We start from the raw sequence: 25891 nt of genomic DNA on the forward strand, positions 1-25891 counted from the left end.
ATTCCTGACAAATCTAGAATAGATCGATGAAATAGGCACTGTCTTACCTGGTTCAAAATTAAATTAAGTTGTTTCCATTTGTGGCGCGAATACTGATGCAAAGGCAATTAAATATTGGGTTATTTAAGTTAGTATTCTAGGACCTATACTTTTTCAATTTATGTAGATACAATCATAGATTAAACATACTGGTGAGTATGTTTAATTTATGATACAATTATAAAAAGAACGTTAACTGAGGAATATTTTTACCAATAATGCAATAATTAGTTAAGGGTCGTTTATAATAGGATATGATGTCCAAAGTTCTAAGTGTTCTCTCTAAAATCAATTAATTGGTTGGGTCCAAATGTTTTCATTAATGTTGCAAACAGGAAACCCAACGAGAGACCTATGTATAAAATGGCTTTATTTCACCATACTGTACTTTGTAACTTGTTATCTGAAAATACCTGTACTTGATATAATTTACCCTTATCCTTACATGTAAACACTTTAAAAAGTTATGAGTTGCTGGAAAATATTTCAAAACTACAGTAGTCAACTTAAAGCTAGTTATTTAGCTAACACTTATACCTTTAACAACAAATTATTTAAATACATGTTCTGTAATAGTGTGTATCTCACAATATATATTTATCTCTATAAGGTGTCTCGTTAATTGCATTAAGATGTTAATATACACTAGCTGAAGATTAAAAAAGATTTAGAGGTTTGTATGAAAAGTGTTTTACGCCACACTACATTATTTTGACGAACTTCCCACGCAAGGATTTAGTCCAGAAAACAGCTGTTTGCCGTCAGATTAATCAAATGAGGTTTCATTACGTACTACTGTACTGTAATGAGTTTTACCGGACACCAACCAGCTGATTATATACTGTATTTAGCAAGGAGTGAGAGTGGTTAGTTTATAAACAAAAACATATTATGACTAGTGATTGTTAGTACTTTAGTCGGTGGTAATATATAACGATTTGTACGGATTTAGTAGTATGGCGTAAAATATCGTACGTCACTCGTCCAAAATGTGTTTACAGGACTCGTCCGGTAAACACTTATTTTCAGGACTAATAACGTAATATGCTATTACAGCTACAACAGATATACATTATTGACAAACTATATATGATTCCTTTATCGTAAGAATCGATTACATTAATATAAAATATCTATAGTAAATTCAGACTTCAGTGGTAACCGAAAATGCCTTCAAAACAAACGAACAGCTGTATCCAGCTATTTACAATAATGTGAACAGATTCTCAATAAAAAAAAACATTGTTGGTACATAGGTTGGAAGATAGGAAAATAAGTAAAAGTAATTTAACTAACACCCTTTTTATTTATAAATAGTCATCTTATTTTGAGGTCTTTGAAGAACGAATAATCTTTTGCCCCATGCAAAGCTCTTCGGCTGTCTAACATGTCTAGTATTACTTGCTGGTGTGATTTTACTAAGGGGGAGCATTATCTTTTAACTGTTGTATTGCACCATTTTAACTGTTGGTAAAATAACCTGGAAAACACTTAGTCAGATTAACTCGTGGTGTGATTATTTTATGGAGGGTTTCGCACTTTCCGATATGATTTTGCATTGACAGGCTCAACACTTTACCTTTTAAAACATGAATGCATATTAAATATACAATCAGTATTCAGCATTGCAATAGAATTGTTTCATTGTCACCACTGCCTAACAACTATTTATTATCATTTTTGTTGATTCCTCAAATTATTTCTTCACATAATACAGTTGTAGTTCTGTTTACTATCAGTGTGCATTATTATTGCGGTGAATAGCAGTAATAGGTTATAGTGTGGTGAAAAATAGCGTTATCAATGAGCCTTATAGTCGTCAGTTGTAGTACCTGTATCGACTGCATAAATTAGTAAATAAAATGTTCCATGCAACAAGGACAGGAAAATCGTTGCTTGGCAGAGTTTATTAACGTAGGTAAATGTCTAGGGATGTAAAATACCCGGGTATTTGATTTATTCAGCTTCATGCAACACGTGTTTTAATTAAGTATTTTCCCTTTAAATAACATTAGAATTTAGGTGTTAGGTATATGTACTTTTAAGTCCTTAAAACTATTAAGAAATAAACACCTTTATTGACAATTTTACGTTAAATAACAACATTAAAATACAGCTAAATTTATTTTGATATTTTATAAAAATAATTTCAAATTCATACTGTTTGAATCCAGAACAGTATGCTAATGTAATACTCAGTGAGAAAGGTTTATTGAGTATGCTTATTTTCAACGAAACTTTTTAATTTAACAATACTTCCGATACATCCATATTTCAACTTTACAGTCACGTCCCACGTAACAAATTGGATTTTGATCACGGTTCAAATGGAACATTTTTTACAGTAATATTGTTAGTTCACTAAATATTCCTCTTCATCCACATTTTAGACCAACACTTAAATTTGCGTCTCATTTCCTAATACAGTAAGTAAACCTCAGATGGTGTTTGCATCGTCATCCCCAAACCTTAGAATTAATTGTTTGAAAACAGTAAATATAGATTTTTTTAAATAAAAATTTACATTAAGGCTGTAAGTACTTGGAACAAACAAACCCAGCTTCTGTTCAACTGAAGGTGTATGGCTACTTCAGTCTAACTGACCGTCCGAACTAGCGTCTTATTTTCCTGGTCAGGAACCGATGAGAACCTCTTCTGCGAAGGAGTGGGGGATTGTGAGAGAGCCCCCACGTCAATAAAAAAAAATTATAAAATATATTATAATTTTTTTAAATTATAAAATTTATTCTATATTTTCTTATTACAAAATTAAACTGTCATAACCTAATCCAACCAACCAAACTTGCTGATAATATAAAAAAGATACAAGATAAAAATCAAATGAAGGTTTACTGATCAAAAATATTTCTGTTCATAAAATAAAATTATAAATGTGTTAAATTTTAACAAAATACAGTTAAGAAGTAATCACATTCTAAGCAAAATCTTTGACAAAAGTTAACGTCACCGGTGGGATTTGAACTGGTTTCCTCGTGAACATCAGTCGAGTACGCTAAACTCTACGCCTCGAACAATAATGGCTACACCTCGTATCGTTACGGCAATGGTGTTCCCTCAAGAGAAAAGTGACGTCACGCCCCCCACTCCTTCACTTAAGAGGTTCACATCGGTTCCTGACCGGGAAAACGAGACGCTATACTCTGTCCGACTGTTCAGGCAAAACTGACAGGCCTGCAAGTGTGTATGGTTGCTTTTGGTACTAAAAAAAATTTAGAATACATCTTAAAGTAAATTGAGTATTAATATAATAATATGTAAACATTTTTATGTGATTGCAATTATACGCTTAAGACCATTTCACTTCCACGTAAATAATTTTGAAGTTATAAATTGCAATAATCCATCTAAGTTACCGAAAGGTATACACTTCTTCAGATTCTTTATAGCAATCCCGTTCCAGCTTCCCGTAGGGATGATCTGAAAGTTAATTATTATGTTAATACTGTGGTATTGCTTTAGAGAAATACATTTAAGTGTAAATCCTTACGATAGGACCATGGCGCTGGATTAATTAAAGATTTTTTTAAATAAAAAACACCTTTGTAACCTGATTAAGTGTCACTCAATACTATTACACACACTAGTATGTTTTTTTGGTAACATTTTTTATATAAAATGTATTATATATTCGCACCAAAAATATGTTTTTATCTCTTACACACTAATTCTGATTTTATAGACTTTTTGGTTACCTTTGGTCTGCGATGTTTATGTGAAATTTTAAAATAGTAAATGTTTTTATCTGATTTAGTTTTGGCAATAAATTTTAAAAGAGTCCCTGCTCTTCGGGTGATGAAACATAATATTACTTCATCACTTGGGCGAAAAGTGACTCTTTTTAACCCGAACTAAATTTTCACAGCCAAAGCAAAGGGTTATCAAACACTCTTTGCACCAGTGATGAACTAAACATTTCGTCTAAGTTCAACATTATTTAACAAAGTAAGCAAGAAAAATCCATGTAAAGATATTCTAAAAAAATGTCAACTTGTTTTCAATTTCACTAGTGCTTACATAAACAATTATCTATGGTGCTAACTAGCAGCTGTTTGTTATTGATTCAACCTTTTAGCCTATTACGATTGTTTTATAAATGTTTAACTAAGTCAAATAATTGATAAGAACCACACATATTAGAACAAAACTGGTATGGAACCTATACTTTAGAAAATTACGTAACTGGCCCAAATTCTATACTAATAATGTAAGCAATGTTAATTAATTTTCACTTTCGGCCAGTGGTTTATGCTTATGCATTGGTTTATGTTTATGATCCATACCGTGTCTGTTCTATTAATCGTAATAAGAACGCAATAATAAGCTACATGAAACCAAACGATAAGTAATTTCAATAAATAAGCTCACAACAACTGACTTTTACTCCCTAGGGACTAAAAATTCTATTTTCACAGTGGAAAGTAAAAGAGCTACTTTAGACCCACAACGATATAACAAAGGACTTTTTAGCAGCAATTTTACAACAGAAGTATTTTAAAAGGTAAATAAAAAAAGTTCTGATAGAAAATTAATTTAATAAATTCATCATGGAAGTTCATTAACCTTCATTGAACCTTTGAATATTGGGCGATCGTTAAACGGCTGCGTAGATCTTCGGTTGGCTTTAATTTCATGGAAACGTGCGTCATGAAGAGATCGGAACTCTGCTATCTGAAATATAAATGCATTTTTGTGAAATATAAAATCGAAACAATAATTATGTCAAACAACTTGTCAGCCTGTCTTCTTAAATATTCATAGTAATTTTTATAGTGTTCATTATGCGTAAACCTTTTAAATTCTAATAATTTTAAAAATAAAATAATAAAAGTTATGTAAGGTATGTAAAGGTATTTTTTTTTAGTTTTGTTGAAAATGGATGTAAAATTGTATGTAAATTTGTGTATGTTAGTAAGTGTATTTTGTTTCAACTTAATTTTCATAAATGTGTTTTCCAGGTGTGCCAACCAAACAGACGGTCGTAGACCATTGTTTAATTAAGTGTATGCATTTTTGTGAAGACTTCATCGGAATAAAAGAAACCATTGTTTACTTATTACATCAAAATCATGAAAAATATTGAATACTATTATTCCATGTATTCATAGATGACAGTAAAAATGTTTTTCAAGGATGAGCATTGACCTGTTAATGCTAGCTCTACCTGTCTGGCAAGGGTTTTAGTTATTACTGTTTGTAGCCGCAATTGTGAACTGATTTAAAAGATCTTGGTGTCATATTTTTCGTGAAATGCTTTTGTAGGTTTACAGATTTTTTATAATTTTGATCATTCAAAAATTTTGGCCTAAAAGGTTGGTAAAAATGATAAAATACGCGTTTTTTCATAAGTTTTAACGCATACAAATAATTTTTAGAGAAAAAACACAAACGGGGGAAGTGCAATAGATTCTTAAAAACAAGAATCTGTAGTTAGTGTATTAAAAAGTTTAAGGATAACGACGTAATCACCCAGATTCCAAAGGCTTGCCAGCGCTTTTCATTGTGTTCAATGCAATGGTATAGGAACATCGGCGTTAAGCATAAAAGCAACTTCGTACTGAGAAATCCGAGCTGAGGTAGAGCGCACCCTTAAAACATTCGGTCATAGTATTGGATGGGCATAACCCAACTCCTCGTGGTGGTCAGATTTTTGATGAAGAATAGTTTTATGACCCCCAAAGGATCCAGTCCGACTCCGCGCAATGGTCACTTATAGTGTATAGTCAAACTCTTAAAGTAATGTTACAATTTTATTTGTTCATAACTACTTTATTTATGTAACAGGTTAGGTTGGGTTTGGATAGGTTAGGTTAATGATTATCTATGATTTTGGAACGTACAAACACCGCGAGGAATTGGGATAAGCCCTATTGGATCGGTCTAAACAGTTTACATGTCTGTATTGAATTACTTATAGGAAGCCTTAGAAACTGGTAAATGTTTGGGAGATCGTTTTTGGAGATAATATAATGCATTGGGTAAGCTTATACACTTTAGTCACAGGTATGGAAATTAGCTTGGACAACAATTTAATTTTTTCGTACTAGTATGATTTTTAATTAGATAAAAATAGAAATTTCTTTTACAACCTGGCGTTGTAGATTACCATTATACTCAACAGTAAACCTGTAGACTGTGCGAATTTTCATTTACACGGTTGGATTGTCATTGAAATATTCGCTCAATTGTAAAATGTTTTTGTAGCATTAGTTGTAATGATTATGTTAGGGCCTAAACCTAAAAATATATTAATTCAGCTATTGAATTTCCTTTTCATCCGTTCCAAAAATTGTGGTGCTACTAATTTGAATTAGCCGCCAAAAAACAGCTGATACTCGACGCTGCCCCCTCCCTCAAGGACAGGACGACGCCACTTGCACTCCTGACTCCTGCAGTGACTGGCCACCCCCGCCAACACGCTAGTGCCTTCCGGCGCTATGATTTATTTGTCATTACCTATGTACTAAATATATGTTTTAATATACAAATTTACATAACAGTCTAGCCAGTATTTTATTTCCTCGGCATCTTCGCCCTCACGCTGATCCTGAACGAGACGCCAGATCCACGCTCCACGCTGCTATCAAGGAACCCCGCTCGTCTTGAAGACATCTGTAGAAGGTAGCACCACACCACATATATCTTACCAAATAAATAAGTTTAATTCCGCCTCTAACAGATTACTTAGGTCGCCTGCTACAGAGAGGTTAATCAAGTGTGTTGTAACTAAAATATCAATGACTTAGAATAAAATAAACAAATTATTTGCCAAATCTTATCAAAGTTTTTTTTCCTAAACAATCAAATTACAACAGATTACTTGTATTCTCCATAAGGATTTTAAATTATTTTTTCTCTGTAATTATTAGGTGTGCAACAATGCTACAATATACTAGTTTATTAGTTTTAATCTCCACTAAATAGGTTGGAAAAATTGCAAAGTTTAAATGGTTTTTGTTCACAGAAAAAAATGTACCCTATAAAACATTGTTCTCACAGTCCATATCAAGCTTAGTGAACTTGTTGAGAAGAACGTAAACATTTGTACAAAAGTTCATCAATATTGGATATTTTAACTCGAGTTATCGTGTTAACGGACACATTCATAAATATAAATAATATATGAATTTGAACGGAATGTGTTTTTGTCTTCTGTGGAGTTCAAAACCAAAATTAAACACCCCCGCCACAGCAAACCTGCCGACTAAGCGAATTTCTGTTTGTCAGATTTGTGAAGATTTTCAATTAAATCTATAAATAACATTAGTTTTTACGAGTACCTAGGTTTGCTGCTACAATGACACTAACAAACTTAGTAAAAAACTAATAGCTTGGTATAAAATAAATAAATTTGCCAAGTTTGATCAAAATATATCCATAAACAAGCAAAATACAACATTTTACAATATTCTCCATAAAACATGGGAGTTTTAAATTTAATTTTTTTCTTTGTTGCCAATAACCGTACAAAACATTTTGATATACTTAATTATTGTTTTGTTTTTTTTGGGATTTTCAAACAGGTCTAGAGAGAAATTGGGATATTTTGTGTTTTAGGGTCAAAAATGAGGATACCCCGCCGAAGCAAACCTGCAGACTCATGTTTATCCCGCGTTACACCTTTAAACCAAATTTCATCAAAAGCGGATACTCAAGTTATCGCGTTACGGACGTATATATATATATATATATTTATATACCCCCGGGTCCTAGGTCACATGACTTACGGTGAATTTCGCTAATGCAAACTAGCAGAGGTTCATTATTGATTAAATCATTTAGTCTATTACAATTCTTTTGTATATGTTATAATATCGATATGACAAACTATTTATAAGAAGGGAGCTTCAACCAATGAAGCTAAACGATAAGATTAATATATATATATATTGATAGCCTTAGAGGAAATTCGACAAAAGTTTTACCACCCTACCTGCACAGAAGAGATGCCGACAGGTTTGGTGAGGACTATGAAGGCGACGTTTTGGGAGTACGGTGGAGTAGTCAGGGATCCAGGGTATGTGTAGTAATTCTTGTTGTCCTCAATGGCTTTGAGGACCCACTTCATGGCTTTTTCCCAGTGCAGTTTGTAGGTCATTTCAGGGTTTATGATTTGCTTAATCACATCCTTCAGTGGATCCAGGAGTGCATTATCTCCTTCTTCTTCCTGTGTGAAAAAAACTTTATCAAACGATACAATTTTTAATAGGTTTAAACAGGTAATATTTGTTTCCAATCTTAGTGAACTAATCTTTTTTGGAAAGTCACGCCTAAAAAGTAAAAGAGGATAAATTGTAGGGTAGAAAAGTTAAAAATATCTTACTACTGGTCCAAAAGTCGTATGAATTCATAGCTATTACCATGAATATTTAAGTCCACAGTTATTAGTTACAGTATTAGCTTATCAACATAACGTGATTCTATATATATTAAACTTAAAGAAACAACGCACAATGTATACGTGGGCTGTGTTTGAATTTATATTCAGTTAAAGTGTCGGTTTAACTGTATGCTCTATGATATCGTTGAATTAAACAACTAATCATGAAAGTGAATGGGCAATGATGATTTATTCAAACTTCTCAATGATATAAACATCTCAAACAATGTAGACTCTTTATCAGTTAAATGGTGTTACTGATGTCATTTTGTTTAATATCATTGGATATGTTTCCTCTATGACTTTACTGACTTGGGAAGGATCCTAGAATGTGAAAGGATCACTACACAAACTCAAGTATTAAACTTTTATATTAATAAAAAGCAAAACATTAAAATGAGTAACGAGAAAAATGTATGTGTTGAGTGTGCACAGCTTTAAATGAACTGCACTGCAATGTTTTGTCTAAAACCGAACATGAGTAAATATTTTCAAAAAAAGGTGGGGACATGATTTACGTAGTAATTCCTTGGGTCAAAATAAAGAGAAAATCAAATCACAAATTTTAAAAATTGCTGATTTTATAAAAAAAGGGTCTGGGACACTTTAGCATTTTCATGACCCTTTTAAACGATACCATATTCAAAAAGGTTAAATAAGAAATAGCTGAAATGTTACGATTTTTTCGTTGATGGGTAAAATAAGACTAAGCTAGTCAGGTTTGCCCCATTTCATCCCGCCATTTTACAACTAAAAGTCATAATGTTTCAGCTATTTCTTATTAGATTTTTTGACCTTGGTATTCTTTGATAGGGAATTGAAATTGCCTAATAGAACTGTACTAGAATTCTTTTCCATAAAATCAACCATTATTAGTCATTTAAGTTTAAAAAAATTAAAATGGTGGCCATTTTATTTTTTGTTGAATCAAGATGAACTTTCTTTCCAGCATGGGTGTATTCTACCTAAACGTAGATACCAAGTTTCATAAAGATCGGTTGAAAAAATCCAAAATAAAAATGTAAACTTAAAAATTCAAAATGGAGGATATTTGGTTAATGAATTAAGTCCCCACATTTTTTTAACAAACTGTATGATAATTGCGAATGTGTAGGTGTTTACTTTTCATGGTATGTAAATTTAGTTCTGTGTAATTAAAGGCAAAAGTGCATGCAGCGTATTCAGGTGACCTCAAATAGTTTCATTTATTGTCGTCTTCGACACCTTCAGAATTACATTTTTATCTGTTTTATAACTAATTAATCGGAATCCCGTGAATAACAAACGATTTTGTAAATTTACCTCAGCAAATACGGTCAACACAGCAAGGCCGTCTCCCTTTTTCATAGCTTCTTGGAAGTTTGAATATTTTCCGTTGTAGTGGACTAAGTGAATCTCCGCAGAGTAGCTTAAAACATGAATCTTCATTATTAAATGTCCAAAAATTATAAACAAATAATATCATAACGCTACGAAAATCAATCAGGCAGAGTTAAATAGTAATTGCTTAAACGAATAGCTTTGCTAGCTCTTTACTACGTTTCTTTCATAAACAAAATGGTAGTTTTCTTTGGGTCGATGAAGAAGGACATAATCAATGTCCAACCCGTTTGCAACATCGTATCAATTATCAATTGTTTGAAATGGGGACGCAACCTAGGTGCGTATTTTAACCGAAATATGAGTGATGGATGTTAGTAGAATGTTGTGAAAAAAATTTGAAATTGTGAAAATTGTTAACAATTTTAGACATTTTTGTACCTCCATTACTGACTAAGATCAGCTGGTTCATCAGTCAGGATTATATATTTAAAGCCCAATGATCTGGACAGCTGGGTCCGGTTTCGAACCATCAAAAAGCTGCTGTCTTTTCTCAGGATCGTACGCCGAAAGACATTTTACAAAATCCAGAAAAAAATATTTTTTGGAACATCGTGTAAATTATCGATTATTAATTATTTAAGATGGGAATGCTACCTAGGTGCGTATTTTAACCCAAATATGGGTGAAGGATGAAAAAAAATGTTGTGAGATAATCTTTGGTACTGATTAAAATTAGCTTTTTTATCAGTCAGGATCTTTTATAAAAAAAATTACCTGGAACAGCTGGGTCTGGTTACCGAACGACAAATTGAAATTAAATTACTTCATTGTCTATATCGGATAAAAAAGACCACTAAAAATATCTATGCTTAGCGATAGTAAACTAATACAATCGTACAACTATTTCAGAAAACCAAAAAAAATTCTATAATATTTTGCTTAAGTTACAGAATACTCTACTATGCAAAATGTTCTGCTACTCATATATCTACATGGCTCCACTAACATGATATATCTAAGATTTAAATGTAAATTAGCTTTAATTTAACCATTTAGTCCATTTTATGTATTGGATGACGTAAAAAACAGGTTCATGGCTTCTCCATCCATGAATCCGTATAATATAGAGAAAAAGACAGCATTTAAATTCAGCTATCAGAGTCGTTGCTTTGAATACAAGGTTTCAGGTTATTTGAATTTTTTGTCAAACAATACCCCTAATGACTAAATACCCCCGCCACAGCAAACCTGCAGACTAAGCGAATTTCCATTTGGATTCACTAAAATGTCTCCTTAAAAATATCACATTTAATCGATATTTAAGTAGAATTATTTCAACGAGTACTTAGGTTTGCTGCAACAGAGAGTGCATAGAAGTATTTTTGTTTGTAAAATGTTAATAGTTCAGTAAGAAATAAAATGCGTTTTCCAAATTTGATCAAAATAGGTTCATAAACAAGCGAACTACAACAGTTTACTTATTCTCAATGGGATTTGTATTTACAATTGTTTGGAATTTTATCCGTAACCCTTAGGCGCATAGTAACGCTTCAACATACTAATTTATTTGATTTTTAATCTCTACAAAATGGTTTGGAAAGAAATTGCTATATGATACGTTTTCAGGGTAAAAAATGGGGAAAACCAATTTTTACCTCATAAAATCCCCCATAAACTCGGTTCTCATAGTCCGATAATGCTGGTTCGTGAACTAGTTCGAATGTAGGTTTACACGTTTATACAAGATGTCATAAAATCGGATGATTTTTGCTCGAGCTATCGTGCTTACGGACACACACACACACCTATATATATATATATATATATATAGAATTATATATATATATGTGTGTGTGTGTGTGTGTCCGTAATAGGTATATAATATAATAAAACATTATAATAGCTTATTTCCTACATGTGAAATTCTATAAAACTTACTAATGATCGTCAACTACATGTTCACTGCCTTTATTGTCTCTATTTCCCCAGTGGAAATGCATTTGTTCAAAATAGAACCTATGATTTAAGGGCCCGCCCTCCAAGAAAGGCTTATGTTGCACGCCTTCTTCTTCTATGTAGACCTGGACTAAAACACAAAAAATAATTTGTTATTTGTTTGGCTGAATTCATCTCTTATTTTTTAAATAAAACTCAACAAATGAAACAATTGAGTTGGTCAACTCTCATTAGAAAAGCAAGAAACTAATTTCCAGTCTGACATTATTTGATTGACTACTATAATATTTTATCACTAGAAATACATTTGTTGTACAATTACAACAATTTAAGGCAATTATCACCTCATTAGTTACTATGGGGTATATTAAGTTTTTTTTTACTGTCCCTGTCAACTACTTTTACCTAATGATGTAAATTATTGTTACCAGTACCACGAATATTAGAACAGAAATCGGTATGGATCAAAACATAAACAAATTATGTAACTGGTCCGAATAATATAGTGATAATATTAACATAAAGTTTAGACAGTTGAATTAAAGCGATGTTAAATAATATTTACTTTCGGGCCAGTAACATATTTTTTTATGTTTTCAAGATTAACTAGCTCGCTTCTTTGAAAACAAAATAACAAACCATCAAAAACCCAATTTAGATTTTTATTTATTTTTTTATTATGCCTTTCATTTTTTTATGCCTCATAGATCTATAAAGCAATTCCTTTTATCATTAGATATAAAATATGGACTAACACTATCGGGTGACATCAAGTTGTGAAGCATTCGTTTTGGCTTTGAACCTGGCAGATATTGTATTTGCGAAGGTTTATATGTATTCCTATACAGTAATATTTTTGCCAGCATATCTGGAAAAATGCACACTAAATATGCAAACCAATTCCTGTTCTGAATATAAGGTTTCAACTTACTACAAGATTTCCGTACGTAGAACGGGCAAACAGCTAGTAAGTAAATAAATGCACAGTCCACAAAACATTGACAAATTAACAACGTAAAGCTTAAAAAATTCATGATGGTTTGCTAACAAAATCTTTCACTAATGTTTTTTTATTTTCATAGTATAAATTAAAATTTGGGAGTCCAGACAGAAAACGCATAAATTATACAGTAAGACATCAATTACATTTAATAATAAATAAGGTGCAGCACTAACGATAAGTAAGTTGTAAATAGGTATCTGTACGTAAAAATGATTCTTACTGCTACCACCGGTTCTAAGGAAAAGTACCCGTACCAAAAACCAACGTTTACAGAAGAAAAGAACTATAGTACTTACGACCATTTAAAACTGTCCTTCTAATCAAACTGTATTTTAGGTGTTAATCGGCTGGCAAATATATAAATAAATAAATACTCAGGCCACAAAACATTGATACGTTAACAACGTAATGCTTTAACAATTCTTGATGGTTTGCTTAAAATATCTTTTACTTGATGTGTATCAGTACCGATGTTATTAATCTCCCTTGGTTTTGGATTTTTTTGTTTTCGAAAATCAAAGTTATTTCCCATTAATAGCATTATTTGTAAGCAACCTTTAATTTGAACATATTAATGACAGTTTGAAGAAACCACCTTTATCCACACAAAGGTTTCTTATTTGAAAGATTACGTAAATTCTAAACGATGATCGGTATACCTAGCAAACATTCAAAGGAAATTTGAAAAAGAAACGCACAAATCTGGGGTTTTGGACGTTTGTAGTTTTACTTCCTAAGTAGAAAGGCTATGAATTCTAGGGAAAATTACCAATATCTATGTCGAAATGTGGTTGTCAATAATTAGGCCTACGTAGGGCCTACCCAAGAGATGTGCTATGGGCCAAGATTTGCGGTATGGTCTAGCGATTGCAGCACAAAGAGGTAAGTAGAAACCAAAAGTGACACCATTGACTATAAATCCTTATATTTATAGTCAATGGTGACACATTCGAAAAGCGAGTTTAGCGTTTAACTCTATGTGCGAGTTTACTAACATCTGTAAGTTAAACCTCTGTTACGATCACAGCGAAATCAGAAAGATCTTCTAAGATTGCAGCAACATTCACGATCAAACACTGCATTTGTGATTTTTTACTTTGCAATTTACACAACTGTCCTTTAAGCACTTTCAATGAGTGGAAACCTTTTTTGTAAGCTATTAGTGACGATGATAAAAAAAGGAAGTTTTCCAGCACTATACAACACTGATTCACGATATCTTCCCCGGTTATCAAAACTCAAGAACAATCGTTGCACTTGCGATTAATTAAACCGGTTAAGTTAAGGCACAACATTTTTAATCGCACTTGGTTTGGATGTGCTTACAAAACTTGATCAGAAATGGCTGCGTTATGTGTAAACAGTGTTTAATGTTAACATATCAGTGACAGCTAGAAGTAAGAACTAATCCAAACAGCTGATCGTTATTTCATAAAAATGTAATAGTGTGTAGGGAGAACATTTGTCAAATATCGAACAAAATTTAGTTTTTGATGGTTCGTTATTTTGTTTTTAAAGAAGCGAGGCCATGTTTTTATAACCAAAGAAACTCTCACCAAGCCAGTAAACAGAAAAATTATTTGAACCTTGATCGGTATTCTAGTTTTCTGGGAGTAGGCTGAGTAAAATGACATTTTGGCGTCACAGACAGAATGACAGGATGGACAGACATACAAACCGACAAACAGACAAACAGACCTACAGAAATTGAGATAAGACTCGTTTCGGCTTCCTTAAGCTATGAAACGTAAACATAACAAAAACTGCAAGATTCTAAGCAATGTACAAACAACTGTTATTTTATTTATATAGATGTAGAATTAGTTATTTTCACTTGATAACCGGAGGAGTTGATGCACCTCCAGAAAGGTTGTGTAGTTTTAAACCCAAGATACGTTTGAAAAGTCCAAATAATAATGGTACCATGTTATCACATGCTCGGTTATTTTCTGGCGTTACTAAAACCATATACACATATAACTAATTAAAGGCCGACAACAGTGCTGTAGCAAATGTTATGGCATCTACACTAGTGGTGGACACCAGAACATATGCTAACCGCAGCACAGCTGTCGGTCTATATTTAATTATTTTTTCTATGCTACAACTATACTGTAAAAGTTGTCGAAATCACAGCATCAAAATGTTTAGTATTATTGAGTGTGCACTGGTTTTAGCTTCAAGCATTTTACCTGTCGTTCCTGTGTTTTTACACACTGCTTCAACGTCGCGGTTTTGTGGCTCGTAGATCACTAGCTGTGGTAATGATTTTTGTTTAGCTAAAGATGTTTTAAACTTGATTGGTGACTGGATTTCGTTGGGTTGGTAACCATTCTCTGAAAATGGCCACTTTACGGTGTCTACCATTTCTCCTGAAGCTGAAAAACGATTTTTTTTTTAGGATTATTGCACTTGCATAAATTGTCTCTACTATTTTGTTAGCACAACATCAAAGTTAAGTCTAACAAGTATTTACGACTAAAAAGTGGCATTTAAGTATTAAATCAAATTGAGTCAAAATAACTACGATGCATTAGATATTGATTATAGTCGATGCAAAAGTCTTAGCCAATAATGAGGACAATGCTAAAGAGAACAAAATAAATATTTACTGTCACAATTTTTATGCTGCATTATACTGTATGCATTTTCTAAAATATTTCAAGTGCTTCTACTTGCGACAAAAGACCTTCCGGACGTAATTGACAAATTTTTCATTAAGATCACTAACATTTTTACGTATCTTAATCAAAAGGAAATACATTAAAATCTTTTGGGTAGATTAAGGAGATAGGGGATTTCTGAATTTCATCAGAAATTTTGTACTGTATTTTGCTATTTGCGGCATATCTAGAAAAGTTATACAGCTGGAATCTTATTCCTACACGTCAGTACTGGGAAAGTCCTCCCCACTATAGGCTATCAAAAGCAACGTCGAAAGCTTCAGAACCTTCTAGAAGACCTTTAAAAGACTAATTTAATATTTCCTTGATTCATAATTGAGTTATGATTTGAACTACAAGATCCGTTGGTAACTCAGAACATGAAACATGCTGTTTTGTCCAAGAGAGGATTCTTTTCGACCCAGAAAGTAATACTTACTTTCAACATTTCTCTGCTTGGAGGCTTCTGTGTCATCCTGGGACTCACTAGACTCTCCAGATTCATCACCGGGTCCTTCGCCACATGAACCCGGCCGAAAGACGACGCAAAAAACGAAAACCAACGCTCCCTTTAGTACTATCATCTGTTAAAATGAATAGATAACATTATAATTGTAAACAATTATATTTAATAAAAAAAAATATTGTTCTTACTTAAAAAAAAAAAAATTTGGGCAAAATAATACAAAAACATACTTAACTTCTTTTGGGCGTAGGAGAAAAAATCATGGAAAGTAATATAACAAGGGAGACCTGTTACATTTTGATCTAAACAAAACATAGCTTAATTATTTCTTTAATTTTAATTCGTTGAAAATATTGCATGGTTAATATTTAAACAAATAGTTTTATCCGTAATGTGTCATTGTCGTATTCCTCCTACAACTTTTGGCTACTAATTTTATTTCATTCATTCGCGATTTTAATTGAGTTAAATACCAAACGATGTAAAAGAAAACAGATCATTTTATAAAGCTAATACAAAAAATTTGAATACATTTAGTTTTAAGAACTTTCGATGAATTGAGATTTAAAACTTTAACTAAAAACTGCTAAAATAAAACTTACGTTTAACACTTTAACCGCAAGCGAAGCATTACCATCTAACACAAGTTCAGTTGACACTGTGTTTAGGAATGAACATTTGCCAGATAATTGGAACAAACTATCATTAACATGCCTCACTTTCAAATAATTCTTTTACAAAATACTTATATGACTAGTTTCGTGGGTAACAACATGTTTTCATACATGCTTAACACAGTACAGTAAAATAAATACAAAAAATAAATACAGTATACTTTGTGTCGCATTCATAAAATGTAAGAAATATTTTTTATTGAAATCTTTGGTTTTATCTTACGCACGGAAGCAATAAAAAAAATTATAAACTCTTTAAGATATTATTATAAATACACTTATATTTGGGTGTATGTATTTATTACAACAACTTGTACACTATGATGCACTGTATATTTAAGGCGTTGGAGTACCAAGCTAATGGACATCTGTGTATTGGAACCATACTTGTTATATCTGTTGAGTAAACGGTCAATTATACGATTCAAACAATTGCTATTATATAAGTCATCTAGTATGTATTAATTAAATCATTCACGTACAGTATATCCCCTTACCTCCATAATAATAGTGTTAGATTGATATATAATGTTTACATGGCTCTAATAGATAATTATGTATATAATTAGATAATAATTTAATAGATAATATCGATAATATAATGATATAAATTTTATATAATATAGATAATATAATAGATAATAATGTATAGTATAAATAATTATTTATACTATAAATATTACGACAGGTAATTTCTACTGAATAGTGAACCAAACGAGCTATCAATTTATACGTACTCGTTAGTGAACTAGTTGGGTTCTACATTAGAGCCTTGATAACATGACAACTTGATAATATATCCATATTGTTAATATTGTTGAATAAGTTGAATAAGGCAAAATATATAAGTAATAATACAGTTAATATTGTTTATCAATATTAACTTGTAAGGGGATTATTAAATAAGACTTGTTATCAAGGTTGACTCCTTATTGAGGATTGCAATAACATGTGATTTGGGGTAAAATAAATTCAAGGGAACTTGAAAATGACACTTGTCATCAAGGGCGACTTGTTATCGAGGTTCCACTGTAGTAGTATAATTGAATAGTATTACAGTAACTGGAGAGTGAACAAAGATGGTGGATACAGTTTATTAGCTCACAGGCTTAGGAGAGTCTTTTATATCGTCATCGTCAGCGATTTGAGATTTGGGAAATATCGACGTTGTGCCTTAACTCAATCTTGGCGAACCTTTGACCTCGAAGCACAATTGATGTGACAACTTCACTTTTAACTCGTAACGGTTAGACTCTTGGACTTTAGGTACTTTTCTTTTTCCATTTAGTAACTTTCCTAAAACACCACATATGATAGTCTTTCCTAAAAGTAAAGTTAACAAAATTGTTGGTTACATCCAAATTGTTGATAATATTTACCTAAAGAAATCATAAACGTAAATGAATCACATGTATCTTCTTTTTATTAGAACTAGAGGTCGTCCGGTGGTCAAAAGCTCAAACAAATATATGTAATGTACATACTTCAATAATTTTCACCCTACGTTGTAAATAATACATGTGATTCGAATTTCTTCCATTTGTTTTGATATTTTTTTATATTTCGTTGTTATTTCGTTAACAGCACGGAAACTCATCAGGCCGATGTTAATTTACTTTGAATTTGAAATTAATAGTTTGTTTATCGGACCACTTATAACAAAACGGCAGTTTAAAATTACTTTTAATAAACATTGTCTTAATAATTTTTTGCTGCCAATTTGTCATTAGTTGTCCGATTTCAATTTTCTTTTTGTAGATTGTTTGATTTTGTAAAGTCCTTTAAAATGATATCAAACTCGAATATACTTGCCATTTAAAAATGTTGTGCTACCCCCTACCCCACTACCCATGAGGCCAAAATGTTTTAAATTATCCAACATTATTGTAGCCCTTTATAACCAAGAAGGCTACCACAAACTTATTTCAAATACTGTATCTCAAACAGGTAGTTGAAAAGTTAAGGGGGGATGCAAGTAAATTTTCAGCCACCCTGAATAGGGATTTTGCACATCTACAGGAAAATATTTTTTTAACGTATATTTTCCCTGCAATGTTCACGAGCTGAGAAAAAAGGGTCTCAATAATCATGCTTGCCCATTAATATATAAGATTATACATTTGAATCGCCTTTGGCTCGCTGGGGGCTCCCCAGGCCCCCTAGCTGTTGGTCGTCATTAGTGGCGGGGTGAAGGGGCGTGAATGTCGGAAAATGCCTAGAAGCGTTTTTTTAGAAAGTTTAATTCCTGACCATGAATATTCTTGCAAATCTTTGATAGATCCGTTTTCGAGTTATAGAAGTAAAAAAAAGTGTTAGGTAGTTACGGAAGGGTGTTAAGTCTCTAAAATGGAGCTTATAAAAATTGTAAGGGCTAATTTTTGGTAACGTTGTACACTATTGTAATAAGTTTATATCAGTAAAGTGATGTATGAAGTAAAAAGGTTATAGTAAGTTTTAAAATGTCTTTTTTGAAATTTAAGAAGGGGTGAGAGGCCATCACCAAAAATTTCAAGTCCGTAGCATACCTAGAAGTGGTCTAGATAGCACTCATAGCATTTCTCAAGTCTCTGTCAAATTTGAAGTAAACGGTTCTAATGTCCTTACCAAAGTTAGAAACTTTCAATGTCATTTCCCATAAAAATAACATAATAAGAGGGAGAAATTGTTAAATAGGAAAGGGGGGTTATCATTGGCAAATGTAACTTTTGGGAATGTTCTAGGTTGTTTGGGGCCAAGACCAACAATCCTACCAAATTTCATATCTCCAGCTAATGTTAAAGTGTGTAAACGTGATTTAGACCGATGTACCTGTATAATTAACATTGGGGAAGTCGACATTTCAGGGGGGGGGGGGGTCATGAAAAAAATGTCACTTTTGGAAAAGGGTGCAAGACCTATAATAGTGTCAAATTTCAGATCTCCGGCCAATCTACAATGTAGAAGTGGGTAAACGTGACTTAGACCGATGCACCTGTGGTGGCTATATGGTAGATATAAGGAAAGAAATCAATTTAAGGGGGGATTTTTGAATTTTCGTTTTATATTCATACCATTATGGATAGCCCTAATACAATAGTTTAGTGAGTCGGTGGCTCAGTCGGTAGCGTCGCGGACTTCGGGCCTACAAGGCAGCGATGTCGTGGGTTCGGATCCGGGTCACTGCCGATAACATTTTATCAGTACAGTTCACCCTTGTACTGTACCGGCTCACTCCTTGCCTTGCTGTTAACGATCCACGCACGGGCGCTTAGTCTATGTGGACGGGCAAATGCAAGGTTAAAAGAGGGCCGCCAACCTCTTTTTTTTAAGAACAAAAAAAGAAAGAAAAAAATAAACTGTGCGTAGTTTCCATGCCCTTGCGCCCATAGAATAGGCAAAGAATCAGTTATAACCTCGCAAAGTGAAAAAAAATTCAAATTTGACATTAAACTTAAAATTTTAGGGGTCAAGGAGTAAAGTTACGGAAACATGTAAGGGTTGGCATGTTAAGTAAACTAAGTAGAATACTAAGCATTACAAATATTTGTAAAAACTAATTACTTTACTTAGGTAGGAAAAAATAGCGAAAATCTTTGAAGAAATATTACAAGTTTTTGAAAATAGGGCGTTTTTTAGGGGTGAAGGGGCGAAATTTTCGGAAAACACATGAATGGGGTTTGTAGAAAATTTAGTTCCTGAACATGAAAATTCTTAAAATATTGGCTAGCTCTTATTGTTTTTTGAGTTTTAGCCATTAAAAAACGTGTTTTGGAAAGAAAAAATAGCGAAAACCCATAACAATTTGAAAAAAATTTATTAATTTTTGAAAGTAGGGCGTTTTTTCTGGGTGAAGGGGGGAAATTTTCGGAAACCACATTAGAGGGTTTTGTAGAAAATTTATTTCCTGACCATGGAAATTCAATCAAATCTTGGCTAACTCTAATTGTTTTTGGATTATAGCCGTTAAAAAAACGTGTTTTGTCGTTTTCAGATGTCCGCCATTTTGGATTTTTTTTAGGGGGGGGGGGGGTGTTAAAAATTTGGAAATGGGCTTTTGCAAATGTCATCATTAACTTAGGATCCCGTACTACAATACTACCAAATTTCACGTTGTCTCTAGCATGTATCTAAAGGAATCAGATGAGCATACCAATTCTTTAAATTTCAATGTTAATCTCTGTAAGAATAACATGGGGCTCGTAAAAGGGGTAAAAACCTTTAAAATTTTTACATTAAAATTAAGTTTTGGGGGTCAAGGAGTACAGTTACGAAAAAACATGTAGTGAGTAAAATTTTAACTAAACTAAGGAAAATACAAAGCAATAATAATATTTGGAAAAAGGAATTATTAAGGTATGGAAAAGTAGCGAAAACCGTTAAACATTTGAAAGAAATATACTAAATTTTGAAACTAGGGCGTTATTTGAAGGTAAAGGAGTGCGATTTTCTAAAAACACATAAGAGTGTCTTGTAGAAAATTTAATTCCTGACCATAAAAATTCTTTCAAATCTTTTCTAGCTCTTACCGTTTTCGAGCTACAGCCGTTTGAAAAAAACGTGTTTTGTCGTTTTCAGAGGTCCACCAATTTGCATTTTTGGGGGTTGAAATTTGATAATATTTTTTTTTTACGAATTTCACCGTTAATGTAAGATACCATACTGCAATACTACTAAATTTCAAGTTTCTAGCACTTTTCTAAACGGTTCAGATGAGCACACCAAAGTCGGCCACTTTCAATTTTTATCTCCATAAGAATAACATGGGGCTCGTAAAAGTCGTAAAAAACCTTCAAATTTTGACATTAAAGCTAAGTTTTGGGGGTCAAGGAGTAAAGTTACGAAAAAACATATAGTGAGTAAAATTTAAAGTAAACTAAGGAGAATACAAAGCATTAATAATATTTGCAAAAAAGAATTATTTAGGTACGAAAAAATGTTTAAAACCGTTAAAAGTTTGAAAGAAATTTACTAAATTTTGAAAGTAGGGCGTTTTTTGAAGCTGAAGGAGTGCGATTTTCGGAAAACGCGTTTGAAGGTTTTGTAGAAAATGTAATTCCTGCTCATGAAAATTCTTTCAAATATTTTCTAGCTCTTTTCGTTTTCGAGCTATAGCCCTTTGAAAAAAACGTGTTTTGCCATTTTCAGGGGTCCGCCATTTTGGATTTTCGGGGTGGTTAAAATTTTAAAATGGGACCTTTGCAAAATTCACCGTTAATTTAAGATCCCATAGTACAATACTACGCAAATTTGAAGTCTCTAGCACGTTTCTAAACCGTTCAGATGGGCACACCAAAGTCGGCCATTTTTAATGTTATTCCCCATAAGAATTACATGGGGGGAAACCCTTAATTTCGGGGGGGTTAAAATTATAAAATGCGACTTTTTGGAATTTTACCGAGGGTTTGGGCCTAAGACCTACACGCGTGCCAAATTCCAACTTCCTAGCACTTCTAGCCCCCGTGAGTTACACATCGGGCTGTATAGTTAATTAGATAGAAATTAAATTAACATTGATTTTTCAAACGCTTGAGGTTTTAGATGTTATAGTTCCAAATCACATCAATACCCAATGGGAAGATTAATTGGATAAAATATTTTATAGACATCCCTGCCAATGATGTAGTGCTACTTACTCATTGATTTAATATAATAGGCCACAGAATAGTGGAGGGGGTGGGGGTTGAAGTACAAGTATACTCGGCAATGGGAGGGGGCACTGCTGTTGCCCTCAATACAGCAAGTGGCTCTCTGGCTTCATTGGTATCATGGACCATGCCAATATTTTATATAAATTGGCAAGCTACAGCTTCTTTTAAAAGGAATCAAGCAAAACACTATTCATTCAAATATGATACCACATTTTAACTTTGAATCCAAAAGTTATTTAATTAGCCAAAAAAGGACTTTTAATTGAATTATTGCTTATTCCTTTAAACAATTTATAAAAGGGGGAAGAGAACTTATTAAAGTAGCAGTAGGCCTTTCTAATGAAAAGTTTGAATCCCTAACTTATCTGATAGATTGATTAAAGTTTATTTAGGTTATAGTTCCTAGTGATTCTTTGTCAATCTTTAATTCACGATTGTGGTGGTTATAAGATAGTTACTCTTATTAGTGTGGATATTCATTAGTAAACTATTCAAAATATATTGCATGTTACGGTTAAGTCTTTAGGAGTTAAATCCATCCTAACTCATACTGCCAATTTAAAATTCTACTTACCTCGAGCAAGGTTTGAGTGAAACTGTTTTAGCTATTTAATTTACATTTTCCTTGTAGATAGATTTTAAAGTGTGGATTAAAATGAAACACCTGAACGTCGACAATGATAAAATGTGTACCTACTGAGGCTTGTCATGAATTGGCAAACATCATCTAACTCTGTGTAATATTACTGATTTGATTAGTTTTAATTCTTAATTTTAACTAGTGTACCTGTTGCTCGAATTCGAGCAATGTTAAGTATTATAGGCGTTATTTTAAAACGAATATCAGTCATAATTTCTGATGACTCTAAAATATTTGACTAATTCGATCATGAAAATACTCAAGATTTACATAACAGATTAATATAATCAATATTTAATGTAATTAGTGTTTTCTACAAATAGCCTTACTCATAGCCGCAATAGGTTTCAAGAAACGTGTCCAAAAGTCTAACAGCACGACTCCCTTCCCCATACCACCTTGAGCGATAGGGATCATTGAGATTCACTCTAACATTTCCTCTCCCCTCCATGAACAAGTTTTCATTCCTTTTCTTTCTTAGTTTTTGTTTGTTTCTTTTTTTTATTTTAACGCCTGTATTTATCCCTGGTTTTTCCTTAGCTACTTTTCTAAATGTTTCAATTGTTTCCTTGTAACTCATTATGTTTTATTTTCTCATCTCTATACCTATCATATCCAAGACTTATTCCTGTTCTCTCCTATTTGTCTCCTGAAGTGAACAATTTATAAATATGTGACTCGTGGTTTTATTTCTTCACATCTACACACTTTGTCTTCCACCCAGTCTCTTTCTGATGTTAGGTATATATACGAACGTTTACCTTTAAAACGTTAACATAAAACACTCCGATCCCAACGCATTTGCCACTCATCTAATATCTACTTTCTTCTGTTTCCGATGTAGTCATACCCGCCTCCTTGTCTTCCAAAATCAACAGCTTATGCAGCGATTATCCAACAGTCCGAAATTGAATGGGAAATCTTCAGGCGGCTGTTGGAGAGCACACTTAAACCCAACACGGAAATGTGCTTGCTGTATTCGGCTATCAACGACAATAGTATTATTAGTATTTCGTTATCGTCTACCAGTTAAAATTTGTCGGCCTCCTCCTATTGGCCTTCCTGGTCAACGTCTTATAGTCTTGATTATGTCGAACGTTTTTTTGGTTATGTTTTGATTTTGTGCAACATTTTAGTATAACCAGCTGTTTCAAATATTAGTTTCAATTTGAAAGTATTCATCTGTTCAAATGTAAACAAACATTTTCTCCATAAGAATAACATGGGAACTATGAAGGCCCTTGGGGCAGAGCCCTGATGGAATTCCAAAGTTTGTTGTTTGATGGCAAAACTAAATGCTAAGACCTTTCTAACGACACCTTGGACATGGTGATTGGTAGCACCACCACTACTCCAAAACAATTATGACAAAAATATGCCTAGCGTATTAAATATATAGATTTAATGTTGAAATTTTTTTTTTGCGTTAGTTTTAGCCACTTATATTATGTTCTGTAAACCTTTTCACATTGTAAAGCAATAAAATAATGTTTGTACTTATTTAATAAAATATCTTATGCTCGTTATATAAACATAATTTTATGTTTAAAATGATAAAGTTTTATTGATCTGAGTAATTTCTACGTAATTTTCGTGGGTTTTTATTTAACAATTACAATATATCTTTGATAAATAAAAAAAAAATTGCGGGTACAAACGATAATAGAGTTATGACACTCTTTATCACTGTTAATTAATTATCAAAAAGGAAGGGGTTTTTGTTTTTATTCAAATCTATATTAGAGCAGTAATGAAATGAATATAATTTAGCAGTGAGACATTCTGAAACCTAATTACTTTTTTGTAGCGTTCATTAGCTTTGATAAACATCTTCTTTGAATATAGGCTTTGAAATTCAGAATATTTCTAAAATATTGAACCGTATTTATTACATGTATTTTAATAACCTTTCCTTTGCTATTGTTAGTAATAATACCACCAGCTTTTAACATAGTAGTGGTACAATAGTGTGCTTTAGATAATAAATACTATACTAAAGAGTATAAATCTTTTGTAGGGTAATTGTGATTCTATAACAAAGGGCATAGCAATATTTAGTGCAGTAACTTAATTATAATAAACCAGTTTGTAATATAACTTATTTAAAACCATATTCGGGGCAAAATGTCTGCAGTAGATGAAGGAATATGATAAAATTTGTATAAATAAGGACGAATATTACAAATCTATCTTTATCGTATACCTTTAAAAATTAAATCCAGAGCATTTATATAATAATAGCTTTAACTTGCAAACCCGGCGATAAATTGATGAATAATCCGTACTCGATCACTTTCAATCTCCTTATGATTGAATTTCAAGTTCTTGACAGTTTTATAAACTTATAAAAAAATAGTTCATTCTATAATTTTATAATGCCGTAAAAAATGAACACCTCAGGAATTATAAAAAATCCTACTTGTGTTGTCCTACTATCAAAATTACTCGTGTGCAAATTGTTTTACCTAACCCGCCATGTTAAACTTCCCTATCCCAAGCGTGATGTATACAACTTCTTTACTTATTGAGTGATGTAAAGTTGAAAAAACTCACTCGGTAAGGTAATGAAACCCATTTAAATAACATTAAGTGCTTAACTTAAAAAATATACCTCTATGGTGCCAACGACGTTTAACGCTAGAAATCAGCAGTCCGCTTGAATGTTATTGTTATGCTTTAAAGTATTTTCCTAACCTAGCTTTTGTTTGTAAAAGAACAATACTGTTAGAAGATGAGTGAAATGGATAATGAAAAATATTGTACGTAACCCCATGTATATTGTCGGGTCAGGTAAAATCTTGTACGTGACACGTTACGCAAGAGCGTGTTTACATCACTTAGGTGAATTATGCAACTCGCTTCCGCTCGTTGCACAACATTCACCTGCGTGATGTAAAAACGCTCTTACTACACTTGTAATGTAAATAGCTATAACCTACTTTACCCATGCATCCATCACTTTATATTATCAAGGGTTACTTTAAAAGCCGCATACAAATAAATTAAAAATTACATTCAATATACGTTTGGATCATTTATGTGGGTTATTTTTATTCCATAAGTAAAGGAATTTAGTGCTTAGTTGATCGCTTCCATCATTAT

At 32.5% G+C, this 25891-nt stretch overlaps 2 protein-coding genes across 3 annotated transcripts in view; one reads left to right on the top strand and one right to left on the bottom strand.

Moving 5' to 3' along the window:
* The window catches only part of LOC128990405 (uncharacterized), a 382719-nt gene that overhangs the window by 103876 nt on the left and 252952 nt on the right, over positions 1 to 25891 (top strand). The gene's annotated exons all lie outside the window — the stretch shown is intronic.
* Positions 3343 to 22788, bottom strand: LOC128990408 (carbonic anhydrase 13-like). Of its 2 annotated transcripts, none has more exons than XM_054412761.1 (8): positions 22724 to 22788; positions 15822 to 15966; positions 14912 to 15097; positions 11699 to 11846; positions 9740 to 9845; positions 7991 to 8224; positions 4621 to 4728; positions 3343 to 3477 (listed from the first exon to the last, which is right to left on the bottom strand). In XM_054412761.1, exons 2-8 carry the CDS (start codon positions 15964 to 15966, stop codon positions 3358 to 3360), a joined length of 1047 nt encoding a protein of 348 aa, XP_054268736.1. In that variant the 5' UTR covers positions 22724 to 22788; the 3' UTR covers positions 3343 to 3357. The 2 variants fall into 2 exon arrangements, with proteins under 2 accessions (XP_054268736.1, XP_054268735.1); XM_054412760.1 differs by lacking the exon at positions 22724 to 22788 and adding an exon at positions 16451 to 16528.

The sequence above is a fragment of the Macrosteles quadrilineatus genome, unplaced genomic scaffold (genome assembly GCF_028750875.1).
Source record: "Macrosteles quadrilineatus isolate MER2022 unplaced genomic scaffold, UCM_ALF_1.0 Scaffold_3__2_contigs__length_128488019, whole genome shotgun sequence".
NCBI classification, from domain to species: Eukaryota; Metazoa; Arthropoda; class Insecta; order Hemiptera; family Cicadellidae; genus Macrosteles; species Macrosteles quadrilineatus.